This window comes from Hibiscus syriacus, unplaced genomic scaffold (assembly GCF_006381635.1).
Source record: "Hibiscus syriacus cultivar Baekdansim isolate YM2019G1 unplaced genomic scaffold, ASM638163v2 tig00111132_pilon, whole genome shotgun sequence".
Classification (NCBI taxonomy): Eukaryota; Viridiplantae; Streptophyta; class Magnoliopsida; order Malvales; family Malvaceae; genus Hibiscus; species Hibiscus syriacus.
The window spans coordinates 778,207-799,212 of NW_024062992.1; the positions used below are offsets into that span (position 1 = coordinate 778,207).

The 21,006-nt window shown below is 33.9% G+C and overlaps 3 protein-coding genes across 5 annotated transcripts; 1 reads left to right on the plus strand and 2 right to left on the minus strand.

The window, feature by feature from the left end:
* The first annotated feature begins 449 nt into the window (after positions 1–449).
* LOC120154598 lies at positions 450–10,825 on the plus strand. Of its 2 annotated transcripts, none has more exons than XM_039166294.1 (14): positions 450–1,129; positions 3,276–3,362; positions 3,588–3,691; positions 3,859–3,909; positions 4,024–4,195; positions 4,295–4,615; positions 5,163–5,366; positions 5,505–5,984; positions 6,116–6,325; positions 6,821–7,009; positions 7,650–7,819; positions 9,392–9,544; positions 9,625–9,706; positions 9,987–10,825. In XM_039166294.1, the coding sequence occupies exons 1-14, from the start codon at positions 605–607 to the stop codon at positions 10,374–10,376; spliced, it is 3,138 nt and encodes a 1,045-aa protein (XP_039022225.1). In that variant the 5' UTR covers positions 450–604; the 3' UTR covers positions 10,377–10,825. The 2 variants fall into 2 exon arrangements, with proteins under 2 accessions (XP_039022225.1, XP_039022227.1); XM_039166296.1 differs by lacking the exon at positions 9,987–10,825 and adding an exon at positions 9,778–9,865.
* Positions 10,826–12,353: 1,528 nt separating this feature from the next.
* Positions 12,354–12,839, minus strand: LOC120154576 (receptor kinase-like protein Xa21). The gene has a single exon (XM_039166279.1). It carries the CDS (start codon positions 12,837–12,839, stop codon positions 12,354–12,356), a length of 486 nt encoding a protein of 161 aa, XP_039022210.1.
* A 3,830-nt stretch (positions 12,840–16,669) lies between these two features.
* Positions 16,670–19,556, minus strand: LOC120154589 (CDK5 regulatory subunit-associated protein 2-like). Of its 2 annotated transcripts, none has more exons than XM_039166289.1 (3): positions 19,358–19,556; positions 16,851–18,223; positions 16,670–16,719 (listed from the first exon to the last, which is right to left on the minus strand). In XM_039166289.1, the coding sequence occupies exons 1-2, from the start codon at positions 19,508–19,510 to the stop codon at positions 16,883–16,885; spliced, it is 1,494 nt and encodes a 497-aa protein (XP_039022220.1). In that variant the 5' UTR covers positions 19,511–19,556; the 3' UTR covers positions 16,670–16,719; positions 16,851–16,882. The 2 variants fall into 2 exon arrangements, with proteins under 2 accessions (XP_039022220.1, XP_039022221.1); XM_039166290.1 differs by having other exon boundaries at positions 16,677–16,719; positions 16,855–18,223.
* Positions 19,557–21,006: the final 1,450 nt, after the last annotated feature.

Genomic DNA, 21,006 nt, shown 5'->3' on the forward strand with positions numbered 1-21,006 from the left:
ATTCAAGTCAACATATCCATAAAATGCAAAGTTAGATTAGAATTTCCCATACATCCCCGACTGAAAAATTAGGCTGGAAATGAGAAGAGAGAAGAGAAAAAAAATGAAATTCGAGATCGAAAAGGAATTTGGGGTTTAAAATGAAATTAAGGAATGTGTTGTAAGTTTTAAAGGTTGGGGGACCTAAATGTAAACGCTTAAAAAGTTTAGTGACCATATTACAAATGTACTAATGACAATGTAACATTGGGGATCATGTTACAAACGGACTAAATATTAGAGGAATATATTACAAATTTTAAAAATTAAAAGACCTAAATGCAAGCTTTAAAAAAATTCAGTATCATTACTTTACCCTAAAATAAAATAGTTAGAAATGAAAACAAAAAATTTGACGCGTTTTATTACCGGCGCGTGAACTTTGACCACCGTGTCTCCCCGGGAAAAAAATCACATATCCCTAAAAATACCAATAACAACTCGATTTTTCACTCTTGATTTCTCTTTCGAAGGCAACTGTCACAAAACTCTCTGAAATTTCCGTCACTTTCTCGAGAACATAACAAAAGGAAAAGGAAAGTAAAGAAGGGAGGAATCACTTCCTATGGGCCGAAACTCGTCTCCTCCGAGACTAGACGGCAATGACAACGAAAATGGAAAAAACAACGCCATTAACAACAACAGTGATAGCAGCCACAATAACAACGATCAAGGACTCTACTCGATCCGCGATCGGTTTCCTCTCAAAAGAAATCCTGGCCAAAGTCGGGACCAAAATAAACAATATTCTCTCCTCGTGCGGCCTCTAGTTCGAAACCGCGCCCGGTTCAACCGGAAAGGATTATTGCACTTCCCTTTTCGAGGCATTTATTTGTTTTATTTCTTGATATTTTTCTCCGTCTTCGCTTTTGCTGTTGCATCAATGGTGATGCAGAGTTCGATTACGGTGATGTTGTTTAGGCAAGGAGGGGAGAGGAGTTGGAGGAGGTCTATTAGAGTAGGGTTGAGGTTCGGGAGCTCGTTGAAGTTTATGCCGGCAGGGATCTCGAGGATACTCGCCGAAGGTGGTGGACTTGATCCGATGAGATCGACTGATAGGATTGGAATTTGCGGCCCAAGACTTGCAGTTGTAAGTCTCATTTTTTTATTTTTCTTTTAGTAACTGGATTAGTTAATTGAAATTTTATCTTCGGTTAGGAATTAGTATTTCAGATGTTTATATTTCGTTAGAATGTTAAAGGCACTTTAAGTTCATAATTCAGTTCGTAATCAGATGTCATATTTATTTATTTGTTTTTCTCTTGTAGTTTATGATTTTGGATTAGCTTATTAAAGTTTTATATTCTTTTCCTATATTTTCTAAATTGTAAGTAGTGGCTTGGCCAAATTGAATTTGTAAGTAGTTTTTTTGGTGATTCTTTTAGCCCTATGGTTTATGAATAACTCCGGTTACTTTGGTTATGAATTGATTGTGTCTTTTTTGTTTTATTGTTAAAATGAATGCTATTCGAATTTTTAAATCTTGAAAGGCTAACTCAGAAGCTTCAGTATAGGTTTCTTTTCTATTTTTTTGTTGAAGTGTTGGTCGTAGTTGAGCGAAATTTATTTTGTAATGTTTTTGTCGAGGTTCATAAAATATAATTTCCATCCTTTATTGTGACACTATTTTTAAATTTTGAACAATTATGTGCAGAATTTTAGCAAAATAAGTTTTTACTTTTTAGTGCTATATTGACACTATGGAAATGATCTGTTCAATTAGAATTAAAAAGAAAAGAAAATTGAAAAAAATAATAAAATAACTGGATAATTAGATCACATTTTTTTTCTCTGGTCTCAAGTACTGGAAACTTCCAAATTAAGGGAAACATACACATTGATATATAAATGTAAATATATGTATGTATATGGTTGTAAATTGAAATTTTCAATGAAATTCATTTTCATTGGTTCATCAATTTCTTAAAAAATCTCTTGCTAAACATGCAATTAAGTATTTAAGTAAATCTCAAATTAGAAATGAAGCTAGTATTTGTAATATATAAACTCTAAATTGTGCTCTTGATGATCCAAAGAACATCCAAAAACTTTTTTATAGTCCAGTGTACATGATTTCCTTATGGTCCATATTTGTCTTTGAATACATGAATATTGAGAACTATAGAGTTTGGTACTATCCTTGTCTTCCTGGTAAAGGTATAACTAATAAAAGAAGTGAAAAATAAAGAAATTAAAGAGAACATCAATCAGGTGGAATTTTTTTATTCTATCGCCTTACAAAAAAGTATGTGGTTTCCTGATCAAATGGGCCTCACCCGAAAGGGTTTGAGTTGCTTTTGTTGTCTAGTGCTAAAGCCAGGTGCACACCTAAGTGCACCACTTGACAACACTGTAATAGAGGCAATAATTTAAAGAAAATATAACTTCCTGACTTTTTGTTCCTTCCTGCAAAGGAAGGTCGGTAAAGATAAACTGGCTTTACTTGACTAATTTGTCAGAAAATGGTTATGAGATTATTGCCAAAGTTTGGCGTCTGAAACATACCTTTAAAGAGAACCTGTTATTTCATGGTAAGTATTTGAATGGAAAGATGTTGAAAGTTATACTGATATTATATGCCTATCAACCCATTGGTTAGAATGGGGATGTTTTAAGCAGTGTTGTGAAGGCATGCATCTAGACATTCCTACTCCTTTGCCTTAGCATTAGTAAAAATAAGCACCTTGGACCCTGCATTTGATCAAAAACATGTCTGCTGTCCCTACACCCTTTTTTAGGCAATAGAGATAAAAGTGCCCGCTTAATTGAAGTTCTCTTTAGTTTATACTTTTTCAGTTTTTCCATTAGATGTACCTTTACTAGTAAGAAACAGGATAGTATCAAACTCTTTACCAATTGGGTATTAAACAGCAAACATACAAATTGGTGAACTAAAAAATTGTATGCTTTGTAAATAAACCAGACCACACTTTTAGAGTTTATTATCATAATCATATGTTTTAAGTTTGTTATATACATATACAAACATAACAAAGGCTTATATACACATTGAGCTTTACATGACGCATGTGAGCATTTTTTTCTGCCTTGTACCTTAGGCAATATAAGTATTATAGCATCCAGGTTTGCCTTACGGCCTTGACAACATTGGTTTTAAGTCATTTAGCATTATTCAGCCCACACCTCACATAAAATGCACAGCTTCTTCATGTTATTTCTCTATTTTGAGTGGTTTGAGTTTTGCATTTACATTGTGCATCTTTAATAATTGATAGATTTTGGGGAACATGAAGAAGAACCCTCAATCATTGATGCTGGTGACTGTGGTAAAGAGTCTTCAGAGGCTTGGCTATGTATTTAAGGTGAATTTACTTTTTGAAAAATTTATTTCCATTGGTGCTGCTATTTTTCTTTTGAATATGCTCACAAACTGATTTTATGATACACACGTCTTCTATAAATTCCATTGTATGGTGAAGATGTTAGTATTGTGTACACATGTTTCACATTATAGTCATGAAAGCTTTATATTTTTCTACTGATTAGTTCAGAAAATGTTATGGATCCTTACAATGTCAAATGGACAGATTTATGGATTAGGAAGTGGCGAAGTACGTGCAATATGGGAGGACCTAAATGTTCAGTTTTCATTTTTAGGTCCAGAGCAATTTGGTCATATCGATTGGTCTCTGTATGTTATCTAATTCCTGTATTATGAATTCTATTTCTCCTCTTTTTTTTCCTCTCAATTATGTTTATATTGGTTTTTATCTGGATTTGTGGTTTGTGGTTACTCATAGTTTTATTTATTTACTTGGCATTGATTTTATATATTTTTTTCTTTTGCATTTTCTACAGGTTTGAAGGTGTTATTGCTGATTCTCTTGAAGCAAAAGAAGCCATCTCAAGGTACCTTTTATATCTAGCTTACTTTTTCCACTATATACATACATTTTCTGAACAGTACAAACACCCCTAATGTTTTGTTTTAGTTTGAGATGAGTGAGTTATATCTGCATGCAGCCTTATGCAGGAGCCTTTTAATACAGTACCACTTATATGGATAATTCAAGAAGATACTCTGGCAAAAAGACTTCCTTCCTATAGGGAGATGGGGTTGGATCATCTTGTTTCTAATTGGAAAGCTACTTTTTCCAGGGCCAATGTTATTCTGTTCCCTGATTTTACACTACCGGTAAATCTGACATTCTGTCTATACTTTCACACTGATTTTTTTTATGGCATTCTAGCAGACATCTTATGTGGTTTCAATTTCCATTCCTTCCCATATCAGATGTTATATAGCATGCTTGACACTGGAAACTTCCATGTAATTCCTGGATCACCTGTGGATGTGTGGGCTGCAGAAAGTTACAGTAAGACCCATGCAAAGCATCAGATAAGGAAAGACAATGGGTTTAGCATGGATGATATGGTGGTTCTTGTTGTTGGAAGTTCTTTCTTCTATGATGAGTTATCGTTGGACTATGCTGTTGAAATGCAAACTATCAGACCTCTCCTTATGAGATATGCAAGGAGAAATGATGCGGAAGGACCATTTAAATTTATTTTCTTGAGTGGTAACTCCACTTATGGATATAATGATGCTTTACAGGTAACCAATTATTTATAGGTGCATCATATATGTGTGTAATATTATATATTCATAAGTTCCTTGTACCTTTCCATTGTGTATATTGATGCTCCCATTTTGAATTGAAAGAAGTCTTTATTGGCTAAACTTGTTTGATTAATGTGATAAGGGTAATAATACATTAAATTGGTAACAAAGAAATGTTGTCTTATTGCATGGATTAAAGGAGAACACCTGATTTTGCTATTTAGTTTGAATATCTAGCTTAAGTTATTCAGTTGTAGTTTGTCTTTCGTGCTTCAGATTATTCTTTTTGGAGTTACACGCTTACAAATTGTAGCATGGCCTAACTTCTTTTTCTTCTTTCAATTAGTCGCATATATGCTAGAATGATAGAGGCTTAGAAATATTAAAAGACTGCTAAACCTGGAGAGAATATCATAAGAAGCTGTCATGTAATTTTCCTTTTGTCCTTTATTCTATGTATATGATGTATTCAGCACACTGCATTGTGGTTAGTTTGTTGCCTATGTTCAAGATTTATGTCATACCTTGTGTTTCTGTGCAGCAAGTTGCATCACGGTTAGGACTTACCCAAGGCTCTGTTAGGCGTTATGGTTTGGATGGTGATGCCAATGGAGTTTTATTAATGGCTGACATTGTTATATATGGCTCCTCCCAAGAAGAACAGGGTTTTCCTCCATTAATTATCCGAGCCATGACCTTTGGAATCCCTATCATCACACCTGATTTTCCTATCATCAAAAAATATGTAGGTCCATTTAAATTATATCCTCATAGTTCCTGATTCCTGATTTGTGTGTCTGAGAAAGAGGGTGAGATAGAGAGAGAATTGGAGGACTTTCCAGTTTCCATTCAGATTACATTTTAAGCTTCTCTTTTGTTGCAGGTGGCTGATGGAACCCATTGTGTTTTCTTTCAAAAACATAACCCTGATGCTCTATTGAGGGCTTTCTCGCTTTTGATATCGAATGGCAGACTGTCTAGATTTGCTGAAACAGTTGCTTCTTCTGGAAGACTGCTTGCTAAGAACATTCTGGCATCTGAATGCATAACTGGTTATGCAAGCGTTCTGGTGAATTTACTTTATTTCCCATCAGATGTTTTGCTGCCAGGTTCTGCTTCTGAACTTAAGCAGGGATCCTGGGAGTGGAACCTTCTCAGGAAGGAAATTGTACACAGCAATGTTGATATTTCCGTAGATTCTAGTGTTGTTCATGCCCTTGAGGAGGAATTCACCAAACATATTGTTGATAAGTCTAAGAATAGGACTGAGATTCAGGATCAGGATGCCCTTACCGGACAAGACCTGGATTTTGTGACAGAAATAGAGAACTTTGAAGATTACGAAAGACTTGAAATGGAGGAGGTATAACATACTTAACTATTTGAGCCCCTTATTCTGATCTCTCCCCACCCCGCCTTTTCCTCCTAACATTTAACATTCTCATGAATAAACTGTGACGTGAAAAATGTTTTCTTTCCCCCTTAAATCTATAGATTAATGAAAGAACAGAGAGAGACCTTGGTGTATGGGATGAGATATATCGAAATGCTCGGAAATCTGAGAAACTGAGGTTTGAAGTAAACGAAAGAGATGAGGGAGAGCTAGAAAGAACAAGTCAAACTGTATGCATTTATGAGATCTATAGTGGAGCTGGGGCATGGCCATTCTTGCACCATGGATCGTTGTACCGTGGGCTAAGCCTTGTGAGTTTCTCCTGATCCATATTTGACATTTTATCTTTTAGTCAATCTTTTTTTACTTCATCACCTTCTCATAAGTGTTTCTGTGATTGGGAAACTTTATACTCAACTGTTGGGTGTGATTTGATGTAGACAAATCACTCTGCTGAAATTATTGTATAAATAATATATTCCTATGGTTCTTGACGAAAATACTTTGGTTTTTTTTTTTTAATTATTGGGTAACTTTAGTCTTCTTGGAAATGGTGGATTGAAGCGTGATTGCTCAAGAGACTGTCGGCTAATAACTTCCTCACCATAATTGCTACCTCACCTCTATCCTTCTTCCTTAATGTAGTCTACTTGTTTAGACCTAGCTGATTTCTTCCATTTGCTATATACTGCTCCTTAGTCTCTTCTCCCCTTTTATTAGAGGAACTTTCCCTTTTAGTTTGTCTGCAACTAAAAAATGGTGTGAAATACTTTCTACATTTTGTAACTATTCATTTTATATGCCAGTCTAGAAGAGCAAGGAGGTTGACATCAGATGATGTGGATGCAGTTGGCCGACTTCCACTTTTGAATGACACTTACTATAGGGATTTATTATGTGAAGTTGGAGGAATATTCTCCATTGCAAATAGGGTGGATAGCATTCACAGGAGACCTTGGATTGGTTTTCAATCATGGCATGCTGCTGGTAGGAAGGTATTCCTTATATTGATATTTACTATGGCGTTCAACATGTTGAATATTAGCTGGAGTTTTATGAACCAATACTTGTTTTCAATTTTCTTACTCTTTTCATTTTTTTTGGGGGGGGGGGGGTGGAAGGCATTCAACAGACTATAATGAAGAGAGTTAATGGTAACTCTATCCTTTTTAGATGTGCATTTGTCAGCCTTTTTTTCGGAAAGACGTAATGTGGGGTATTGGGGGGATGGTTTGAAGGTGAACCAATCCCCATGAACCTCATTTTCTAATCCCCTCCAATCTGGAGGAATTTAGAGGACAGTAGTCTGCTTGATGATTTCCATTTTACCCCTCTATTTATCGAAATAACTGTCTTTAAGTTACAATGATAATGGCTTAAATTCACTTCATTTTCTTCTACTCTCAAATAAATTAACGAATGGTGGTTTACTCTCATATGCTATCATCTTTCCATTTGTTTATGGTCTTTTACCTTTAAACCATCCATATTCTGTTCCCAGGGAAAAAATGAAAAAGATCGTAAAACTAAACAGATCCATTTTTGCTTCCATTCTGATACCTATTGCTTTAAGTGTACGAGTATCAGCTTTTAGAGTATTCAACTATTGACTGCTCTGTCTTTTTCTTGAAATAGGTTTCATTGTCTGCAAAAGCTGAAAAAGTTCTAGAAGAAACAATACAAAGAAGTAAAGGAGATGTAATGTACTTTTGGGCGCGCCTTGATTTTTATGGTGGAGGTGAAGGAAGCAATGATGCACTTTCATTTTGGTCGATGTGTGATATATTAAATGCTGGACACTGCAGGTTTGTTTCTCCTTATATCGGTTGGATATATGATTATTAAGCATAATAGATGACTGATTCTTCTGTACTGTAACACCTTGCTGATGCCAAGATTTGCACTTTAATTTTGTACAAGTTGAGTGAGGGTGTTTTGCTTGCCATCTTTTCATGTTGTTGATACAGAGTGATACAACTTTTCCCCTGCTTTCACTTTCTTTGCTTTCCATTCCATTGGTCTTGCTTCTATTTTATTTCGCTGCCCCTAGCAATAGCATAGAGATTATCTCTTCTATGTTAAGTTGCTTTCTCCCTGGTTTCTTCTTTCTGTTACGATTTACGTCAAATAAAATGTGTCATTTTCTCTCTGCTTAAGCCATCATGGTACCATTTTGGTTACTCTTTTAAATATGGCACCAAGGAAAACATCATTCTTCAGTTTTCACGGTAAAAGATGTATTTTCTGTTCTATGACATGTTTTATAAGGAAAAAAAAAGATAGGTGGTGTTGTAAAGAGGCAATCATTCGCTTTGATTTATCAGCTGTTAAGTCTGGTCTGATTAGGGTTCAATTTTTTTCCTGAAAATGGGCCAAGATCAGGTTCAATGGGTGACAAGATACACAATCATCATTGGCTGGGATTTACTTCATGGCTGTTATATTCTGTCATGCACGAGAGAGAAGGCAGAGAAGAAGAAGTTAGACTCGAAGAAAGTAATTTGGGAATTACTAAGGAAGGGTTAGGGATTGAGAGTAAATCAATTGGGAAATTTGGGGATTGGATGAAAGAGGAGAGTGCACGTGGGAAGCAAGTGAGGAGGAAAATATTAAGTTCTTATCTGCAGGGAATCTGTTAGAAGTTAGTTATACAGCTGTCACTTTCACAATTGCCATAGTACATTGTAATGCAAATAAAACCGTGTACTGGGGAAGAAAGAAATCACCTGATGAATGAATGAAATTCTGATTTCTGAAATCTCTCTTCTTTTCTTCTTCTAAAACCTTTATTCTTTCGATTTTTCCTTCTCTATTCTCCTCAGTTCATAACATATTCAAATGTCAACAGTTGTTCACGAGGTGGTCAGGTTTCATGGGCTTGGAGGTGACAATAGATACAAGCCTTACGAGAACCACACCCCAAAAGCTAATTTTTAGGATGGGAGATATTAGTTCCAAATAAACCTCGCCAGGAAGGGATTCAAGTCCCAGACCTTGCAATTAGGATCATAAAAAATCCAGGCATGCTCTGCAATCATGCCGCCTACATGGGCTATGGCTCTGTGCTTCTTATTCTAACCCCAGGCGAGCATTGTTATTCTAGTGTCACCTTGTAGTCTGCATGATTGCATTTGAGATATATGGTGGATAGCTCTGGTACCTTATGTGAACCACACTCCAAAAGTTAGCTATTAAAATGGAGAGTGCTTTAGTGCATATAATCCATATAAGGGACGGGATCCACAGATTTGTGGTTGAGTTACGTCGACATGCAACTGCTTTGTGATTTAAATTGCAATAAATTTCTGTGCATCTTAGATGACTTATATTATTATATGAAAATTATATGAGTAGCTTTGATGCTTTAAATGCTGCAGAACTGCTTTTGAAAATGCCTTCCGCAAGATGTATAACTTACCATCAGATATAGAAGCTCTTCCTCCCATGCCCCAAGATGAAGGCCACTGGTCTTCCTTACATAGCTGGGTGATGCCAACCAAGTCCTTTTTGGAGTTTGTTATGTTTTCACGGTAATTTACAAGTTCTCTACACATTTTATTGCATCTTATCCAGTTGATGATGACTAAAAACTTATATAATTTAACTGCAGGATGTTTGTTGATTCTCTTGATGCCTTGCATTACAATTCTAGTGAGCCCAGTATATGTTTGCTAGGTTCAACATATCTCGAGGTAAGCTCTTTTGTTCCTATAAGTGATTTAAATAGCAGCTGCAACATGATATTATGACCATTACTCTACAGTTTTCGCTCTCTCCTCCACTGATATTCATGGTCAACAATTCATTATTCCCACAACTGCGATAACCATGACTGCTTCGAGATTGCATCTGTGACTGTTATTTAAATCCTTGTTCCTATTTATTAAAAAAAATCCTTGTTCCTATAATATTTGTTCGTTCCATTAAGAGTCTAATCTAACGTTGTCTTCTGGGTTATTTAATAATGGGCAGAAAAAACAATGTTACTGTCGGGTATTGGAACTTTTAGTCAATGTCTGGGCTTACCATAGTGGGCGGAGGATGGTCTACATCGAGCCGCGCTCTGGTTTGCTTGAAGAGCAGCATCTGGTTGAACAACGGAAAGAATTTATGTGGGCTAGATATTTTAATTTCACATTATTAAAGACCATGGATGAAGATCTAGCTGAGGCTGCAGACGATGATGACAATCCGAGGAAGATGTGGTTGTGGCCATTGACGGGAGAAGTACATTGGCAAGGAATTTACGAGAGGGAGAGGGAAGAAAGATATCGGTTGAAGATGGATAAAAAGAGGAAAACTAAAGAGAAACTGTTGGAAAGGATGAAGAATGGGTATAGGCAGATACCGCTTGGATTATAGGATACGTAGAAGCTAATACAGATTTCCATATTCTAAGTCTAACCTAGAATCACCGTACCCTAACATGAATACCGAACCCCTTTTCCTTTTTCTCAAACCGGGAAGCCGGAGAAAAGTGTTGCAGACAAGAGAAGGCGAGTTAAATCTAACAGCATTGTTGGGGACATTTTATTCTTCCAATTCTTTTTTATCAAGTAAATTGCTTTTCAGAAGCAGAAGTTAAACAAAAATAGCTTCCCGGTGTTTCCATGTTTCGCTAGTGATCCAAGCCAACTTACACGGTTATCTCCGGTGGCATAGTGGGTTTTTGGTTAACAGGGTGACGATCATGGTAATTCTTTTTCACACCACGCAAGAACATTCAGTTCAGTGATGCGTCTTTTTATCTCTTTTCTTTCACTAATTTTTGGATCTTTCATAGGCAATTTTTATCAGTTATAGTTTAGTTTTGACCGAGGCTTTGCTATTTGTTTATTTCTTTGATGGCTTTCTAAAATCAAATTTTATGATCGGATCATTGAAGAAAGTATTTTCCATCCTGAAATTGGACTCATGTAGGATATAAATGAGAGTAATTCTTACCAGCTACTGGGATTCAGTTCAAAAAAGATTTGAATGTTAGTTGTCATTGTTGAGCTAAGTTTAAGCTCGAAGAATACGAGTTATTGAGTAAGCTGAGTTTAAATAGCTTGATTCTTGGAGCGGGTTGTTTGCAGATCTAGTAGTGTAAGAATCTGAGTTTGTATTTGACTTTGAAGTTCGCGCATGGGAATTATTTGTTTTTATTTAAGTTTAATAGAAGCAAACGAGTTTAATCAAACAATTTTAAGCAATTTAACTTTTATTTACATCTTTCGTATTCCAAAACGTCGATAAATCTTTCTCCTATGGAAAACAGGGCACCGCTACTAGCAACCCAAACCAAGGACATGCTTGAACCTTAAACCTTTCTGAATATCAAGGTTATACATGTTTTTTGTTTGAGCCAGAAGGCTGTTGTTTATAAAGATTGATTATTACTTCTCCGTCCAAATAATTTATTCACATTGATATTCCATCTGTCACTTGACTTTTACTCCTTTTCCATTGCTTAAAAAAAATTCATTTGAAACAGACCTACCAACAAATGTGGTCATGCTTAATTAGTTGAGTAAAACCTCCATAGTACAGCTAGGGTACATCCCAATCCCATTAGCAAAGGAAAAAACGACATGATTGACCACTTGCTTTTGTGGGTCTTCCCCCTTTTAATTTCCACTTCAATTGGTTACTTTTTTAATGCGGCCATGATATGATTCATATGAAGAACACAAATACATGAAATATGATCATGTGTTAAGAAACCAAGATTCTCGAGAAATGATACTCTTCAATTACTTGTGGTTATGAACCCTACCAATATCAACAGTTGCTACTGAATCAGCAGTAACAATGGCATTTCTAAGTGTATTAATCTTTGTCAATGTTGTTCAGAAGATTTCTTTTGATATTCTCGAGCTTCGAAACAACATTCTTCATATCCATCCTATCTTCAGGTAAGTCAGTCAAACAATCCAAAGCCAATTCCATTATCGATGATAAACAATTCGCTTTAACTCCAAATATTCATCCTCCTCTTGCCTAATGCAGGAGTCCCCTACACTTATTCCTCTAGATAACAACCCAATGCTTTATACGCATTTCTCCAGAAGAAAATTCATCGGTAGGCTTCCTCCTTGTGAAAGTTCCCGTCAACATAATGCCATAACTATAGACATCACTCTTCATGGAAATAATTCCTGCCGATCCATATTCTGTATTTTAAACATTGAATTGAATCATTAAAATGGTATTATGCCATTGCTGCATCACTATTCTTCAATAAAATGCTAATATCTGTAAAAGATGGAATATAGAAAAGAAAAAAAATGAGAACATCACCTGGTGCCATGTATCCATAGTGGCGAGTGTTATTGTTTGCTTGATGGAATCTGCTTCTCACAATAGTTTAGCAATTCCAAAATCTCCCACATTTGCAACAATGTCCTCATCCAACAAGACATTACTTGGTTTCAGGTCACAATGGATTACAGGAAGAACACGTCCAAAATGAAGATATTCTAAGGCTGACGGAACATCAATCATTATTTTGACTCTTTGCAGGATGTCCAAAGCATGATTGTCGGAGTATAGCCATTTCTCAAGACTACCATTAGGCATGAATTCAAGCACCAAGGCTTTAAAATCGACAGTAGAACAACAAGTAATGACCTTGACTAGATTGCGATGAAGGATGTTTCCCATCACTTCACATTCAACATCAAAACTCCTAAATGCCCCATCTAATTCCAAGTTGAAAACTTTTACTGCAACTTCCATCCCATCTGAAAGTATTCCTTTGTATACCGAGCCAAAACTTCCCGAACCAAGGAACTTGCTTTCATTAAATCCACCAGTAATTGATGGTAAGAAACTCTTCTCCATTTGTTGAAAGGAACTACATCTTATGCAGTTGTCAAGCTTGTACTCTTGCTTTACCGTTTTTTATAGACAATTACAAAAGCTACAACCATGAGAGTAGAACCAAATATTGGCAAAACATATTTCAAAGCATGGAGAAGCGCCTTGTTGGATTGTTGATGAATGTCATTCCTGCAAGGTTGGACTTGTAATCTAGGCCAGCCACAGAGTGCATAATTTTTCATTAATGATTTGACAGTGAAGTTTATAAAACACCCTCTATTTGGAGAAATTATTAGATGATCCCGGCTCACCACATCATCTGTGATCCCAACTAATAACATTTGTCCATATCATTTTTTTTCAAAGTGAATCTTCACATCTTTCCTACATGTAAATAAGAGGTGAGTAGTTAGATGGAAGTTATTTTAAAACTTATTACTCTCGTTAACTCGGCCCACAAATGATGTGGTGAGCCGAGTCCATCAAATAATTTCTCCTCTATTTGGGATTTCACCTTCTAATCCGTTGAAAGACATTCAAAAATTTGAGATACGAAAGTCTTTCCAAAGATTTAGGAATTACTCCACAGAGATTGTTATTAGATAAATCCAAACTTTTCAAACTCAACAATCCACCTAATGATTCAGGAATAGGACCTTGAAATCGATTATTAGAAAGAAGTAGAAATTGTAGATCTTGGAGACTTCCAAGAGTGGGAGGAATATCACTTGAGAACAAATTCAGGCTTGTAATTACCTTCAAATTCCCGATGTCAAGTGGAAGTGAACCATTCAAATAGTTGGATGACAAGTCTACTTGTAAGATATCTCTCAATCTCCAAAAACTTAAAAGGTATTGATGAATGCAACTTGTTGGAGGAAAAATCCAGCACTCTCAGAGAAATCAAATCACCCAAACATACCGGTAAAGTTCCATCAAGATCATTCATAGCTAACAAAAACTGCTGCAATCCTTTTAAGCCACAAGGTTGATGTGGGATAGAACCTTGCAGCTTATTTCCAGAAAACCCCAGAAATTGGAGATTAGCCTTCCTATTTCTACTGGAATAGTTCCACTCAACTCATTGGTAGAAAGGTCTAATTCCATAATATTGTTTAGACTACCAATTTCCATGGGAATGTTGGCAAGCGCCGGCCTTAAAATGTTTGAGTGATATCGAGAGATTTGAGAATGAAGTTGGAAGAATGTCACTCAACTGGTTAAATGATAAGTCCAGAATTCTCAAGTGGCTGCAATTTCAGATGAAGTGAGGGTTTGGTAGTCAAATGATTCGAATAAAGATATAATCCCTCGAGCAATCTCAATTGCCAAGTGCATTGGGTCTGAGCCTAGAAACATTGCAGATGGAATCTGGAATATTTCCGCTTAGAATATTTCCCCATATAGATAAAGCTTCTCAAGATTTGAAAGAGCACTCGTGTCTGGTAATTTACCTAAAAAACTTTGAATGTTTCAATATAACTATATAAGAGCACTCAAGTTCTCCAATTTCCCATGGAATTTCACCTGCAAATTAAAAGGTAATACTTTAGTATCATGTTGCTGTTAAATTGCAAATTTAAAGGATAAAGACCAAACTGAGAGAAATTGGAGGAGATGCTTCTATTAAAGATAGAGAGCTGCCATTTTAAAAGGGGAATTTCTTTCTTGAATAGTTATAGTTGGCATTACAAGGCAATATCTCTAAATTTTTTCACTTATTGATAACATACTTACAAACTTTTGACATAAAATCTATGGGTTTAAATGAAATAATAGAGTACAGATGTTTGAAGAAGAAACAAGAAGAGAGATGAACAATAATGGGGTTGGAAGGAAAATTAATTTAAATTTTCAAAAAGACTCGTAATCAATATTTTATCTAAAATATAAGGGTTAAATAAAAATTAAATCATTTTACTAAAATGTCATGTCATTAAACTAATGACATTCGACATCCAAGTGACTAAAACTTAAAAAAACAATAACTCAAGTGACCAAAATTTATTCCATATATTATCTAAGTGGAAATAATGTAATCTTAATTTTATATATTTATCGTACTAAATCAACAAACAATTAAAAGTTTAACAACAATTAATTTTCAGTGATCTCATTTTAATTAAAACGAAACGAAAAATGATCAAATTTTAATTAAAACAAAAATAAAATGAGAAAATCTTATGTTTTTTGAATTCAATGAGAGAAAATTATAAAACTCAAACAAATCACTAATTTTATAAATTTTCTAGTTAAGATTACGATTGATGAGAAAATTTCTATCCCATAAAACAGTAAAATCATATATTATTAAAGTCAAAAAATTTCCCTTTATTTTTAATTTTATAAAATTTAAAAACCATAACCAATTTTATCATAAATTGATAAGATCCTTATTTTTGTTTGTTTGTTAAAACTGAACTAATCCCCGAGGAACTTATTAGTATCTTGCAGTCTCCTACAAAACTAAAATGACCAGTACTAAAGGGATTAGTTCAAATTGTAAACAATTTCATATCACTTAAGCAAAGTCTCATATTCGAGTCATTGTATATATAAAAAATTCTCATTGGTAGACTCACCTATTTAAATCAAATGTACGACTCGGATCGATATATTACTTCTAAACTAATATTTTGCTTAATTATTTTTTTCGGTTAAAAAGAAAATATTATATAACAAGAATTACCTTAGAAATAAAAATATTAACTAATTGGATTACAGAATTAGCTAGTAAAATGTGCACCCATATTCCAAAATTAAGCTTTTTTTTTTTGTTGCACTTGTTGCCCCAACTTTATATAACGCTTCCGATTTACTCCCTTGAACCCGTGGGTAAAAGCAGCAAAGTTGCATGGGATTCTGAAATCAAACAGTGGATATCAAGCTAACATCCTTAAGCTACACTACAAGTCGCTCTGGATCAGCATCTACCTTAGCATATTTGACACATTGCACTCATCTCAATCTCAAGCATCGATACCTTGCATTCACGTCTGTCGTTTCCTGCACCTCCTTCATCTGTCAACTTACCGGAACACCTACATGGCTGCTTATATCCTCCGGAAAAAGAAACTGAACACAAGTGAAATTTTCAAATATCGCTAGTGTTAGATTACATTTGTATAACACTACTTACAGTCTTCGAGCACAATCAAGTTTGCAGTTCAGTACCTGACTTCGAGAGTTGACTTTGAACGATATGTGATGACAGCGGATGTCGAACTAGTTTTAGCATCCCTTACCCGGGATACTTTTGGCAAGCCTGTAATTCCAGCCAAGAGAGAGTAACAGTACAGAATTAATGTGACTACAACTTTATCTTGCTACAATATATGATGACAGCGGATGTCAAATACAAAAAGAAGAGACGGAGAGAAATAAATGTAAAGTTTGAGGTTGTAAATGACAGTCGAAGCTCAAGGAAGCACACCTTTTCTTTGTTTTATGTGGAGTTATTCATTGCATAAGAACATTATCCTAAATCAACAAGGATATTTCCTTAAAAAGCCCATCATTAGGTTGTATCTTTTATACAACCATCCTTTCAAAGTCACCTGATGTATTACAAAAGCATCCTAGGGTTAGAGATTTTAATTAGAAACCAAATACTGCCTGGTGTCATGTTACTCAAGATGAGACAAAACAACTTCATCAGAAAACATAAAAGAATTTAACACATAATCGATTGTATTATTTAACAGTAAAAATTTATATACCCCATTTCAGATGTTACAGGTTTATCAAGACAAAAGATTATAATCTTTATGGTTCAGGAACCTACCACATTTACTCATCTCTTCAGCTGGGTCTTATACATATCATTTGCCTTTAAAGCTTCGGCAAGCTTAACTCCTATAAATTGAGGATTTTGAGTATTGAAGTTTTTCTTTTCATCAATCTGTAAAAAAGAAAGAGAAAGATCAGTTGTTTCAGCAACTTATGACTTCTCCATCAAAGAGAACCTCTTCAAACAAATGATTTCCTAATGTAAAGGATTATGATCAATTACAATGAAATGAAAAAGTCTACCAACATTAAACCGTATGTGATTCTCTCCTAGTCTAGACCAGCTCATTTTCCGGCAAAGCTTCATGAGTTCCCAAGGCTTCTTCAAGGGCAACTCTCCTACATCTGCAACTATTCAAGATTTTCTGAACAAATAACGTTGTTTTAGCCTCATGCTCTTCATGCTCTCGAGATAACATCCTAAAAGAAGCTTCCAGCATCTCATTTTCAGACTTGGTTTCACTAATTGTTTCCTTAAGAGCCAAGATTTCTTTCTGAAGTTGTAACTTTTTTTGCAATTGAGCCAAAATTTCTTCTTCTAACAGTTGATTATTTCTCTGAAGGTTATCAACTTTGTTCAATTCTATTTCTAATACCATACAATGCTCATTTAACTTGGTCTTTTGCTTCCATAGCTCTCCATTTTCTTCTTGAAGCATGCTACATTCTTCAATGAGTTTGAGATTTTCAACTTTTAGATAATCACACTCTACTTGAACTTCAAACCATTGCCTTTGCATTTCATTCATCTTCTGTCTTATAACAAGCCTTTCTACTTCTATTTCATCTTCCAATCTTTTTATTATCTCATCTTTGAAATCCATAGCATCAAAATCTGGACATTTTCCTTCCATATGGTATGAGTTTTTCTCATCAATTAGATACATGATTTTTTCCTCTAAACCACATAACTGATCAGACAAAAGTAAGTTTTCTTCTCCGAGTTCAGATGAATAAACTTTCACTTCCTGCTTTTCATCTTCAAGTTCAAAAGATTTCTTTATGAGAATTTTGTTAGCAGAAATCTTGGTGTCCGTATTGCAATTCAGTTCCATCATTTCGCTCCGTAAATCATCCAAGAATTTAGTTGTAACAACAACCTCCCTTCGCATGATTTCCATATCTTCCTCCAACTGACTTTTCTCCTTCTCAACAGAATAAATCCAAGTTTCTAACTCTTTTTGACATTGCCTTAAACCCTCGAGCTCATGTTCCTTGAGCAAATTGTCAGATTTAAGCTTCTCTATCTCAAGTAATTTTTCCGACAATTCCTTTACCATATCAAAAGGTTCTTGATAAGGAGAACATAACTGCTGCTTTTGACAAATCAAATCCAAACTTCCCAAAATTTCGAAATCATAATAACAACTAATTCCTTTAAGATTTGCAAATGAATAAAGAGTACACAATTGCTTCATCTCAGAAAAACAAAGTTGAACTTGTTCATCCAACTCAGCAACGAATTTGGACAGTTCGATGTTGCCAACAGACAAGTCAGAAACCCTGAATTCTGTGAAGGCAGAAGCAAATCGATTCTCAAGATTCTGAATCTTTGACATAAGACCAACTCCCGTAACTTGTACATTTTCAATGTTGCAGTTTTGCTTGTTACCAACCTAAAATGATAAAAGATAAGAGTCAGCAGTTTATTACTTTTGTCATGAAGAACCCCTCTTACAATCTAATCATATCAATCTGAAACTATCGAGAACTAAAAGCTGAAGTATATATGACCAAAAGCAAATGAACTATAATATAACTAATTCTTTTGGTACCTTAAATCTAAAGCAATTTCAAGTCCCATTCACCAAAGATTCTGGGTTTTATAGCTCTTGAGTGCATATTTTATTAGTTTCTCCATTTTATTTCAAATATTTTTCTTATATTTGTTTCCCTTTGAGAAATTCTTTAGTTAAAAAATCCAAAGAACTGGAATTTAAAATACAGTTTGCGTGATGAAACACATAAATAAAATATTCATGATTATTTTTAAATGCACGGATGAATGCCTATTAGTAGTTCATATGAAATTCCCACAAATATTTTTTTTAATTAATCACTAGTATCTGATCTATTGACCGACTAATTCAGATTGAGTTTTGCAAAGGCCCAATATGAGGACAACCCTCCCAACTCCAGTTTGCTTCATACGAAAACGACAAGATTCAAACCTTGACTTTGTTTAAGAAATCTAGGACCTCATCCCACTAGACCAACTGATTATTGGTAAATTTCCTACAAATATTTGTGAACTTGAACATTCATGTTTTTATACTTAAATATATAATTATAATAAATTACAATTAATTTACCCAAAAAGTGTATGCCTTTCTCATAAATTCAAATCTTCGAATCCATGATCCTTGTTGCATAGATCACATGTGCAAAACTTCAAAAATCATGATAAATTTAAACATTTTATTTAAATATGTCTTCTTGTTTTACGAAATCACGAAATATTTTTCATCCTTGTGCAATTGGTAATAAAATTTAGCGCACAAATACTTTCAGTTAAATTTCAAAACTCTATTCGTTCAGTTGTATCGACTTATTCTTCTTCATCTATCACTTTCAACTGAGAATCACAACATGGGGGGAGATAATTTCTTAACAACTTCAGTCATTTAGCATATAAACCTTTCAGATCACATCTCAAGCAACACAGAGGAGTAAAACAAAAAACATATTGAATTTACTCCAAACATAATAATAATGCACTTAAAATTAGGAGGGTAGAGCAAAACACTAACATGATCGTAATCGCTTTGACGCAGCTTTTTCTGAACAAACAATGTTGTTTCTTCATCTACCCAGTGGCTATTCTCCCTTTCGTTGACTGCATTTTCTTCTTCGGATTCAAACAAGTTGCTTTGAGCTGAAACCGATCTCCCTATCTTCGACATTGCTAAACCATAAAGACATGAACCTTAGAAATCACGGGAAAGAATACGTTAATTGGGTTTTCTCTTCTTCTAGCTTTTGGATGTTTGAAGTGAACGATTTGGGGATTTAAAGAGTTCCTTTTTTCTTCTAATAAAACAATTTTCTTGATTTCGCGCGATGTTTTGAAATCTAAATAACGGGGCCCTTCACGCAGTTTTGTAAAATGATTAAAGTATATGGGTGTTTTTCATCGATATTAATAAATGTAATTTAGTTGAATTCAATTAAGAATTTATTAATCAACAACTAGTCAGATCTGAGCAAAATGAATCAAAAGTCTTTACATTATTCAATTTAAATTAATTAATGTATTAAATATCAGTTATTTAAAAAATTATAAATTTATAAGACTTGTTTAGCCAAACATGTTTTATTGGATTTTGATATTTATTTGCAAAAATAGGATACATCATGCATTATTGGAATGATTTGTTTTACAAATTTTTTAATTTAATTATTTAATTAATAGTAAATTAAATCATTTATATTGATATCGTTAAATATTTTCAATGAATAATTAATCATGCATCTTATTAACATATTCTTTTTGTTAGTAATAATATTTCTAATTAATCATCTTATCAATTTAAATATATTGACGAATTTGAAAATTTTCATTCATAGGATTAAATTTCAAAAATTAAAATATCTAAAATAATACATTTCATAATTAATATATAATATAATTAAATAAATATATTACAAAACCACTAAAATAGTAGTTAAGGTAAAGATACATCAAATAAGTTTGACGTATGATGATAAAATTAACCTTCCAACGTTTGTATAAATCACTACTTTGATCTTTATTTTCTAGTGTATTTTAATTTAAATATTTTAAATTTTAATCAAAATAATTTATCTTAGATAATAATGATTAGTTAATTAACAGTCAGCACATGTTATTGACGTGATAGTCTCATATGTTTAATTGATAACGTGATACATGTTAGGCAGTCACTTTGAGTGGTGTTACACATATCACGTCATTAACTAAATACATATAAAAGTTTTACGTCAACAATATGTGTTGGCCATTTATAAATTAACAATTTTCATTAATGAAAACTATTTTAATTGAGAAATAAAATATTAAATATTAAAATATTTTAAAAATTAAAATTAAGATAATTACTTATATAAGTATTAATAATTAATTTTGTTAATATACGAGTACGAGACAAAATTACTTGAAAATTATAAAGAAAAAATAAATTGGCTCATACGAAGAGTTGAAAATAATTATTTTCTCTATTAGAGTGATATGAACAATACACAATGGAAGACACATGGAGTAAATGACAATCTTTAAAAAGATGCCTAAAAAATTATACATCTTTTCCTTTGCTACTACGAAGAAGACACATTATCTTTCAAACATCTTAATAAAAATATCATATACTTCCTATATTTTTACTCTGCATTGTTCATATCACTCTAATTAAAAAACAATTCT

What these genes read in the sequence shown, in the direction of transcription:
- LOC120154589 (XM_039166289.1), bottom strand. Translation starts at nt 19,510, where the DNA reads ATGTCGAAGATAGGGAGATCGGTTTCAGCTCAAAGCAACTTGTTTGAA. An exon ending in GTCAAAGCGATTACGATCAT is followed by an intron (nt 18,224 to 19,357) that starts GTTAGTGTTTTG and finishes TTATCATTTTAG; the next exon opens with GTTGGTAACAAGCAAAACTG.
- LOC120154598 (XM_039166294.1), top strand. Translation starts at nt 605, where the DNA reads ATGGGCCGAAACTCGTCTCCTCCGAGACTAGACGGCAATGACAACGAA. An exon ending in GATATAATGATGCTTTACAG is followed by an intron (nt 4,616 to 5,162) that starts GTAACCAATTAT and finishes GTTTCTGTGCAG; the next exon opens with CAAGTTGCATCACGGTTAGG. An exon ending in GGCATGCTGCTGGTAGGAAG is followed by an intron (nt 7,010 to 7,649) that starts GTATTCCTTATA and finishes TTCTTGAAATAG; the next exon opens with GTTTCATTGTCTGCAAAAGC.
- LOC120154576 (XM_039166279.1), bottom strand. Translation starts at nt 12,839, where the DNA reads ATGGAGAAGAGTTTCTTACCATCAATTACTGGTGGATTTAATGAAAGC.